The 10,998-nt window shown below is 41.8% G+C and overlaps 1 protein-coding gene across 1 annotated transcript in view; it reads left to right on the top strand.

Annotated features, from left to right (window-relative positions):
• Positions 1-10,607, top strand: part of TTPA (alpha tocopherol transfer protein) — a 65,682-nt gene extending 55,075 nt beyond the window's left edge. The window contains exon 5 of the mRNA XM_075353239.1: positions 3,858-10,607. Within this exon, the coding sequence (XP_075209354.1) occupies positions 3,858-4,031 (174 nt within the window). The 3' untranslated portion in view covers positions 4,032-10,607. The remainder of the gene's footprint in view (positions 1-3,857) is intronic.
• Positions 10,608-10,998: the final 391 nt, after the last annotated feature.

Raw genomic sequence — 10,998 nt, forward strand, 5'->3', positions numbered from 1 at the left:
CAGCAAACCACTTGATAAAGATGGAGGCAACAGGTGCAAAACACTGATGGAGCAACCACTCACACACTGCCACTCCATGGAGGGGGTGATTGCTTTGCATTAAAATTGCACACAAATTGGCTTGTATAGGGTGCCGTTCACACATGTAGGTGCACAGTGTCTGGCTTACAGCCTATTAGTGATGCCCTTACTCTAAAGGCTGCTTTACACGCAGCGACATCGCTAGTGATGTCGCTAGCGAAAGTACCCGCCCCTGTCGTTTGTGCATCACGGGAAAATCGCTGCCCGTGTTGAACAATATCGCCGGTACGCGTCACACATACTTACCTTCCTAGCGACGTCGCTGTGGCCGGCGAACAACCTCTTTTTTAAGGGGGCAGTTTGTGCGGCGTCACAGCAAAGTCACACAGCGGCCCGCCAATAGAAGCGGAGGGGCGGAGACCAGCGCATTAACGACACGCCCACCTCGTTGCCAGAGGACGCAGGAATGCTGTTCGTCGTTCCCGGGGTGTCACATTTAGCGATGTGTGCTGCTTCAGGAACGACGAACAACCTGCGTCGAAAATGAGCAATGATATTTGGGAAAGGAACGACGTGTCAACAATCAACGATTAGGTGAGTATTTTTGATCGTTAGCGGTCGCTTATAGGTGTCACATGCAACGACCTCGCTAACGAGGCCGGATGTGCGTCACGAATTCCGCGACCCCAGCGATATCTCGTTAGCAATGTCGTTGCGTGTAAAGCGGTCTTTAGACTAGGCAGGCTGCCCACACTATGTAAGTGCACCACACAGGAACGGAGACCGTAGTTTTCAAGGCCTACATTAAAGGGCATGGCTGTATCCTGTAAAAAGATGTAAGTGCAAAAAAAAAAAAAAAATATGTGTGTATTAGTGTAATGACAATTTTTTTTTTATGAAACCATGTGCAATCGAGGAACTTTTATGGGTAATTTAAGAATAAGTATTGCTTTTTTTTGTTTTTTTTTTAAAAAGTTCCCCCTTTCATTCAAATGAAATAAGGCAAAAATTATTTTTTCCCCCCAAAAAAGGACATGCAATTTTGCATTATTGAAACGATAATAGTAATAACCATGCAACTTTTATTATTTGTTTTTTAACAAATACGGTATAAAACAGTTAATTATAAGTACAATATGTACAAAAGAAGTGTTTTAAAATTATTTTTTCCTAAGAATTTTAGATTCAAAAATTCAATTTTTTTCGATTTCACATGTAGTTCCTCCATCAGTTTTACAGCACGTTCAGCATTTTGGTTTGATCTGGGAATGTCAATTAATGACTCCTCGACCAACCAGTGCGCCTTCAAACACTTAATTGCCTTCTTGCACTTTGTCTTGGTGAGTGAGGTTAACAGTTCATTGAAGGACGCTTCGTTGTAGTGTTGCGACTGGAACCAGGCATTTGCCCATTCATAGCAGATGAAGTCGCATGCTATACCGAGGACGCGGCGCCACTCTGGTATCAGAAAAAATGCTATAACAGCATATACAGCTCGCGAGTTCCATCTTGCCATGTGCAGGTTTGCGAGTTTCTTCCAACTGATTCGAGGCCAACGTGATGTTGTTTTGTAATGACGATATGCCTGACATAGTTCATATAAGAACTTGAAATCATCTCGCCATCCAGGATTCTCGCCTGTGTTGACATAATCTGTTGCAACTTGGTGGTTATCAATCTGAAGTGAGGCATAGTTTTCTGTTAATTTGTCAATGAAGAAATAATTGAGTTCTGGTTTCTTCGTTGACTCTGGAATAAGGAAATTCATGACGTGCTTCAGTAGGAGGTCGAGTACATGGTGTTGACAGCCAATGTATTGTGGCCTCTGAAAGCCTTTTCTCAAGACATCATCCTGTAGCAGCGTTACAATCCCGTTCAAACGACCAGTATTTACTGCTGCTGTGTCGCACATTATCATGTGAATATTTTCCCAAGCATCGTATTCATCAATTAGCTGATGTAGTTCCTTGTGAATAGCCGTGGCAGAACCATTCTCACATTTCAGAATACCGAGTTTGATTTCGGTTGTGGTATTTTTCAGCAGAACTACTTGATACTCTTCCCCTTGGATTCTTTTACCATCGAAGTGGAGACAATAAGGATCTTTGCGTTGAAGTTTTTCAAAAATTTTGGTTTTCATTTTCTGTCCTTCTGAGATTATTCGTCTCCAGACACCCGACTGACTTGGAACCGGTACATGATGACCTTGTTCAGCAATGGTTGCAAGCACTTTATTTGCTTTATGTGTAGAAATGTTGTTTTTCAGTACCAGTAAACTCGCTGTTGTAGTGCTTGCTCTTTTGTATTTCGGTGTGCGTTCAGGAGAAGATGACTCGGAAGAAGAGGTTGGCTTTGTAGTCTCGGGTAAAGATTCAGAGACAATATCATGTGTGGGTTGTGATTGCGAAGTGCTGGCTTGAGCTTGAAATATTGAAAGTCGGTTTCGTTTTCCTGGATGAATTGATTCCAAAGGAACTTGTTTGAGCGTCGAATAACCAACCTTGCCTCCACTCTCAACTTGCCTCAGGTAGAGCTCTTTATCCTCCGAGTTTTTCCATTCTCCATTAACGTTGGTGACATCAAATAACTGAGAAAGTGTTGCAGTGAATTTATCAGAAGGTTTCTTTTTGTCATTAAGATCAATCAGACGATTGAGTTTCTTTCTGATGAGTGCACTGGATAAAAGTGGGAAGTCTAGAGTTTCCCTCCAGAGCAATTCTATATCCATTATTATATTTTTTCCTCAATCCAGTCGCCGTTTCTCGCTGTTGAACAGAAGACTGAAGTTTCCAAGAATTTGGCAGTTCGTTGGCATCCGCGTGAGATTGGAGAGCTTTTCAACATATGGAATGCATTCAAAAAAATCTTTTTTTTTGAAAATTTTGAAAGGAAAAAGAGAAGGAACTTTTTTTGAATATTTTACAAATTTGATGATACTAATGTCATTTGAATGCAATTGTTCCTCGAATGTAAGGGGTTTCATTTTCGTTTTGCAAAATTTTTAAAATAGTCATCACACTAGCGTGTGTGTGTGTATATATATATATATATATAGATATAGATGTATATGTATGTATGTATATATATATATATATATATATATATATATATATATATATATATATATACACACACACAGACATACATATACACAAATATAATATAATATGGTACTAGTTGATATTTTGGCCAAAATCCGGATGCTCGCCACCCGCGTCAAGGGTCCTCATGCTAGCAAGTCCATGCACTAGATTTAAAAGCAAAACTACATAAAAAGGAATTAAATTTAACCCACGAAAAGAGGAATTACATTTTCCCCCAAAAATTCTGAAAAATTCACAGTAAGAAAGAGCAACAATGTTTACCTGCCCAGGCCACATAAACAAATGCACTCACACGATGCAGCTAAACCCCTTACTAAAAATGGAGGCAACAGGTTTTGCTGCATCCTGTGAGTGCATTTGTTTCTGTGGCCTGGGCAGGTAAACATTGTCGCTTTTTCTTGCTGTGAATTTTTCTGAATTTTTTGGGGAAAATGTAATTCCTCTTTTTGTGGTTTAGAGGTAACCATTGTACAGTGAGAATCTCCTTGGACTTGCAGACAGAGTGAGATGACTGTGGGTCACTAGGTACAAGAGGTTGCAATCTTGTAGATAACAGGTCTGTAGTTAGACAAAGAGCAAATTGAGTCCCAAGTACAGATTTTGCTGCTGATTTGATGAGAAAATCTTGAAGAGGAAATATCTGCCATATCTGAACCCACTCTAAGAATAGATATGAATTGTCTAATTTCAGCCTCGTCATCATGTATAATATCCCTTCTTCTGTACTTTTAGGTCCATTTGCATGGTAGCTATTACATGCCAACTCTTCATCAGCATTTTGCAGAGCATATCCTCCCCCCAGAGTATGGCGGCACGGGGCCATCAATGAACGAGCTGTGTAATGAGTGGACGGACCACATCATGAACTCTGAAGACTACCTGCTCAGTATATCTGAGAGTGCATAGTCTTTGCTTCTTCCTAGCAGATGATGTACAAGAAACGGACCCAATGTTTGAGGAAATATTCAGAAGGAATGGAGAAACATCATGTCCTTTTGGTGCTTCTGTAAGAAGAGGAGTCGTACATTCTCATGGTGGTTTCATGTGTCTAATCCTGGACATTTGTCACATGAAGCCGCAGAGTCACATATAACATTCCACTGTGGAAACAAGATTAGAAACTTATTTTTATTATTGGTAATCGGATCCCAATGTGAAACCATTTGTTTTGTGTATATGTCATTTCATTTCCTTATAACATATATGTGTTTCTTGTCATTTGATAGGTGCTTATTCTTAAACATCTCAATTTTAATAGGATTTTGTGAAATCTGAAATGAAGTAAACAGTTTTTATGTTGTTATACATGGTGAGCTAAGAGCTATAAGGCTATGTGCACACGTTGCTTTATTGTGTACTTCTTCTCTGCATATAAAAAAGCATGTTTTGGCAGAAAAGAGCTGAAAAAACTGGCAATTTATATTGCATTTTGTTCCTGCTTTTTTATGTGCTTTATTTTTAGTCATGATGATCGTGGAGGTTCAGGCGCTGTACCCTGCTATTGCCCCTGGGTCTCCAGCTCTCCCTGCCCAAAGTGGTCCCTGTGCCGCTTCCGGTAGTTTAACCCCCTGAATGCCGCAATCAATGTGATAGCAGCATTCAGGAGGCAGAGAGAGGAATTGCTTACCTCACCCTGGCAATCAAGTCCCTGTAGTGCAATCACAGGAACCCAATTGCTGCCATGGTAACCCTGGGTTATCACCATGATGACCCCGGTTTACTGAGCTATGTAGAGCCTCACACACCATGCTCTATGCACTATATGTGAGGCAAAGTACTGCAAAATAATCCAATGTAGTGATAAAACATTGCAGGGGATTATAGAAATGCAGAAAAGAAATGCAGAAGTAAATGACATGCTGCTTCTTTTTTCAGCAACAAAATCTGCAAGGATAAGGGCTCATGCACACGTTTTGCACTTACATTCATTTACGCTGCGTATTGCACTGCAGCGTAATTGCATGCGTCCTGCGTTCCCTGCACAATCTATGTATGATACGTGCGCACGTTACTTTTTTTGAACGCAGCGATTTGGGTGCTAAAATTTTGACCTAAATCCGTGCGTTCATAAAAGCAGCATGTCTGTTATTTGTGCGTTCTGCATGCAGCTCCCACTCTGTCTATGGTGGGGGCAGCAGCCATAGCGCATGAAATCGGCTTTTTTAACAAAAATACTGCATCAATTATGCAGTGTTTCTGCAGCGATTTGAAGCGCACATGTGCTGTCAAATCGCTGCAGAATATTCAGCAGTTACGTGCGCATGAGCCCTAAAAGAAGCAGCGTGTGCACAGCAAGTCAGGAATCTCAGACTGGGCTGAGATGCTTTTTTTTCCTTGCAGTATTGCTTTAAAATCTGCAAGAACAAACACATGAAAAAATGCAAAATAAATGCAACTTGTGCACATAGTTTAAATCCGCCCACAACTACAGCAGGTATTGTAGATCTAAGATACAGACTGTTGTTCAATGTTAGTGCCAATACTTTCTAACTCTCACAATAATTGGGGTTTAATGGGCGCTATCTTCTAAAATAAAACGCAAGACGTCAGATCTGTTCCTGGCTGAGAGACAGATGCTTGAATGGAGCAGATCATGGTTAGTGGAGGTCCCTTGGGCACAAATATGATTGTAGTATGGAAAATAGAATAGCCCTCCAACCCTTAATATTGAAATATATTGATAATTGTGGACTGCTCAGAGGGGATGAAGGGAAATTGCACTTCCTATAATTAATCCTTCCCTTTATTCTTGAATGGCAAATTTGCCTGAATAAATAGGGAAAAAACCCTGCTTCTTAAAATAGCTAGGCAGATGCACTACATCTAATTGGGTGTGAGCTTTAGAATTCTTTTATATTTGTGACTTCTTTATTAGACCAAATATATTTGAGAATTTAAAATGTTATTATAGGAAACAACTCAAATTACATTTAATTTCCTTCATCTGAAATCTTTTTTCCTGTGCTGAAATGCTAAAATCTAGGGGTTTCCTTTCCTACTTCAGATCATAACAACTGTAATTCTCACGGCCGATGTAGGGGCAGCGAGTGGCATTAGTGGACCCACTGGACCACAAGGGGACCTGGGCTTACCTTTTAGTGGGAGGGGCTTACCTAATTGCCTACCGCAAGGCGGACGCCAGGTACCACTCCCAGAGACTGGGACTGTGGCAGCTGACACCTAGGACAGGTGACAGACTAAGTTATAGACAGGTACAGGTGAGGTGACTGAGGCAGGTTGGTAGACAGGAATTGTTGGTACAGCAGGAACAGACAGGTATGGGAAGGCAGGTAGAGGGTGACGGGCACAGGGATAATGGGACCTGACAACTAGCTAGCTAGCAGACTGTGATACTGACTAACTAGGAGCGTTGCGCAGGCACCTCCCCTACTGGGAGGGTGCCTTAAATACATAGTGACTCTCAGCCATAGGCTGAGAGGCATTTCCTGGAAATAATGCACTGGCTCTTCAAGAGGGCCGGTGCACATGCGCACGTGCACACAATCTGGGGAGCCTTTGCCATTTGCACAGGCCCCTGCGTGAGGAGAGGACAGCAAGACATGTGGATGACCGGGGGAGTGTGGGGTAGGACCTGACCCGGCCGGGGAAGTGAGTACGCCTGGATCCCTGAGAGATGCCGACACTATAACAACATAAAAGTAAAACCGAAGAAATGGGCTGGCACACCTGTTGGCATAAGTACAATGCATAGGTGGGACTGTTAACAGGCAAAACCTTGGGTAAAAACAATGAGCAAATACTCTGCAGTAACTAAATAGTTAGTAAGAGTACATTCAGTAATTAGTTGACACTATTTTGATTAAAAGAAAACTTCTTAAAAGCCAGGTCCTGCTCTGCCCCTGTTTATTTTGAGGCCTGCTGAGGCATAGCGAGGTGAGATACTTGAGTTTGGGACCATCTGCATTGAGCACATGTTGTTGCGGAGGGATGGCTTCTACGCTTTTGTGATCAAAGTACAATACATTATTTACACATACTAGTTTTTATTTACTTCGGGGTATTTGCTCATTGTTTTTAATCTTAGGTTTAATAAGAAATAAAAGCATCTATCGGTGCTGATATGTCTGAAGTAATCCTCTCTAGGTACCTCAGTTTCCTTCATGGAGTATTTATATAGAGATTTGGATGGATCATGACTAGAGATGAGTGGACCTGTGGAAGTTTAGATAAAGTTTCGATTCTGGACTTGACCTGAACCTCAATGGAAGTCACTACTTGGGCAGTTCGGGTCTCTACCCACATGCAGCCAGCCATAAACAGATCAATTCCGGGGGCGGGTGGGCGAGGTTATTCCACTTTTTTTGTTGCAAACTACATCTGATCACGCAGTTGTTACCCCCAGTGCGAACCGTTAAAACACTGCAAACGGCTCACACTCGGCTGAACCCTGAGTATACCCGAGCACATTGATGCCCGCGTGAAAGGTTTGCATATGTAAAGCATCTGATCTCCAAACCTGAACTTTTTTTTTTCTTTTCTGTAAAGTCTGTGTTTGGTCCGAACACCGAACCTCGGGTTCGCTCATCTGTAATCATGACCCCATTAGGTGCATTTATGAAGCATATTTGAGTTTACAATTGTGTCGAGCTGTAGAGCAATATCAATAGAGAAAAAACAGGGTAACGGTTACTTAGAGGACAAGTAATTGTAGGACAAGTCAATGAAGTAAATTGTATGTATATGAAAATGTGTATATAAAAAATAATTTCTCTTTTACCATCACTGTGAAAGTGCCTAATGAAGTAACGCACGTTGCAAGGCCGTGGTCCCTAACCAGTGGGTTGAGAGTCACCCATGGCTAGCAAACCCCAGCTGTTTCACTCGTCATCAAAGGAGAACTTAGTTCTGCCCACATGCACTAGTGCCGACACATTAACCATTCTTGCAAAAAAAAAAATACAGGCATGTCTTAACCCCTTAATAGTGCCAAAAGTGACAATTTGAAAGGCATAATACCTATATGCCGATATTTAACAGAAGCGGCAAATTTAATATCTCTTTTACATTCACGTTTAATATGTATCATCTCGATTTGTATTGCATTTGACTGCCTACTCAAGGTACAAAGGCTGGGGACCACTTCTGTAAGGTTTACTCATACAAGTGACTTAGTAAATCATTCAATATGTTGTTTGCTTTTACCGCTGTGCCTCTATTTTTAATGGTGGAAATACTGTACATTATAAAATTGATGAATAAGGCTATGTGCGCACTTACCGGATTTTTCGCGGATTTTGCCGCGGATTTGCTGCATGTTTCGCTGCAGAAAATGTTCATAACATCTCTGCAGTGAATCACCAGCAAATCCTATGGAGAAAAAAAATCCTGTGCGCACTAGGCGGAATTTGACAGCTGCGTGTTTTGCTGCGGGATTCCCGCAGCAAAAACAAGTGCATGTCACTTCTTTTCCGCACAGCGCTGCGGGATTTCACTCCATTGACTCAATGTTAATCAAGAAATCCCGCAGGGAATAACGCAGGCAGCAAATTCTGTGCGGTTCACTGCGTTTTCCTGCGTTATTCCCTGCGGTATTTTGCGGTTTACCTCCGGTAATGTGCATCACTTGCTTGCGGTTTTGCAGGGAAGTGATGTCATTACAGGAACAGGAAGTCGTGCAGAGTAAACACACACACAACACAGACACACACAGACATCACAGACACATAGATCACATAGACACAGACACATAGAACACACATAGAAAGAAAACGGAAATATAGGAAAAAAAGAACGTGGGCTCCGCTGCATATTTACCTTCCAGCCGAGGTAAGCACACAGCAGCGGCCCGGTATTCTCAGGCTGGGGAGGGAGAGGGGCAGGGATAATGTCCCCCGCCTCACTCCCCCTCCCGCAGCCGAGAATATCAGCTGCAGCTGCCCCGGCACTGTCGCATGCAATATGCGACAATGCCGGCGTGTCCTCGGCTCTTCTTGCCACCGTGTAGCAGTGGTGGCAAGGTAATACAAGGGGTTAATGGTGGCGGATCACCGCCATTAACCCCAGGCTTGATCATGGCAGCGTCTATGTGACAGCTGACATGATCAACCCGTAAGTAAAGTGAAAAAAACACACAGAAAAATCCTTTATTTTAAATAAAACAAACAAGCCTCGTTCACCATTTTATTAACCCCTCCCGCACCAAAGCTCCGGCATAATCCAGGTCCGACGTCCAGCGCTGCTTCCATCCAGCCGCGACTGTCACAGACAGGCTGAATGAAAGCAGCAGAGGTAATTACCGGTCATTTCCCACGGCCGGTAATGTGAACTCACTGCCGACCGTGGGAAATGCAGCGATCTGTCATCTATCTATCTATCTATCTATCTATCCCTCTATCTATCCCTCTATCTATTCTTCTGTCTATCTACTCTCAGAATTAAATGACTTTTTTTTTTTTTTTTTTTTTTTTTTCTTCAATGTGCTTTATTGCATTGAAAGCAATAAAGCACATCCCAACCCGCACGCGGCAAAACCGCGGCGATACCGCGAACAATACCGCGGTAAAACCGCAGCAAACCGCGGCAAACCGCATGCGGTTTTCGGGTGCGGTTTCCCGCGGTTTTTTACCGCGGGTGCGGTAATCTTTGAGGGCATGCGGAATTTTCTCAAGAAAATTCCACTTCCCAGTGCGCACAGAGCCTAAAGATTTTATCACTGTGACAATATTTAAAATGTTTTTTAAAAAAGTTCAAACAAAACTCTCAGGGTCCAGTACAAGTCAGTGGGGTCCATCTCGTGTAATATATCTGTTACAAAATTGCTATAAATGGAGGCCACAAAGACTTATGTGAACAGAGCCTAGACTCGAGAATATAATCTGTCCACTGCTTACTAATGTAAATTCGATAGCACAGGTATGCAAAATTTGGGTTTATGAAAATTGATTAAAATCCAATGTCGGATTCCTATGTTCTCTTATGTCTTGATTTAAAAAAAAAACACTTCTATTTTTAACCGTCACGTATGGATTTTGCACCAAGTGTGTGTGAGATTACGGACAAGTGAGATGAAAAAGAACAACCTTTATTGTAGGCAAAAATGTATATATAAATTTATTGAACAATTATTTTGCAACCTTATTGGAAATTATTTCTTGCACCTTTTTTGTTTCTCTTCAAAGCTTCTCTTGATTCCTTTTCTTTTATAGAAGGCCTGCAGATCTTCTCTGTGAAGCATCCAGCAGTCGTCCCCATCATGTTTACGTTCCATTTACCTTGGTATCGTCGTTCCAGCTCCTTAATATCCTGATACAATGTTTCTTTTTGTTCTCTGCTACCACCAAGATTTTCAGGAAAGTAGTCCAAATGTGAATGTAAAAAATGTAACTTCAGATTATTCATCAGTCAAGACTTTGAAATGTTTCAGTATGTTCTCCACTATGGACTTAAGTGTTATATGTTTGTTGTTACCTAGATATTTCTTCACAACTTCTTTAAAAGAATTCCAAGCCTTTTTGTTTCTAACACATCCTTCATGAGTTTCTAAATATACGGGTCTACAAAATGTCTTCCTTCAGTTTTGCTTCTGACACTTCCCTGAAACTTGGTACACAGATACTTAAAAGTCTCCTTCTTTCGTTAGAGCTTTCACAAACTGCTTCATCAGTCCAAGCTTAGTGTAGAGTGGAGGCAGGAGGACTTTTATGGGATCAACGAAATTTTCCACAACAATAGTCTTGAGTCCACTTTAGTGAAATAGAAAGGAAAAAGGTGCACTGGACCGCTTACCGCTCTGTAAGGCTGTTGTAGCAAAGTCCTTTTCGGCTCTGTTCTGTTTAGAGCCAGCCACGTGGGTGTTCTGAGAGGCAGCCTCAGCTGCTAATACTCACATGGACTTGCTGCAGAAAAAACAGCT

This window comes from Anomaloglossus baeobatrachus, chromosome 6, assembly GCF_048569485.1.
Source record: "Anomaloglossus baeobatrachus isolate aAnoBae1 chromosome 6, aAnoBae1.hap1, whole genome shotgun sequence".
NCBI lineage: Eukaryota > Metazoa > Chordata > Amphibia > Anura > Aromobatidae > Anomaloglossus > Anomaloglossus baeobatrachus.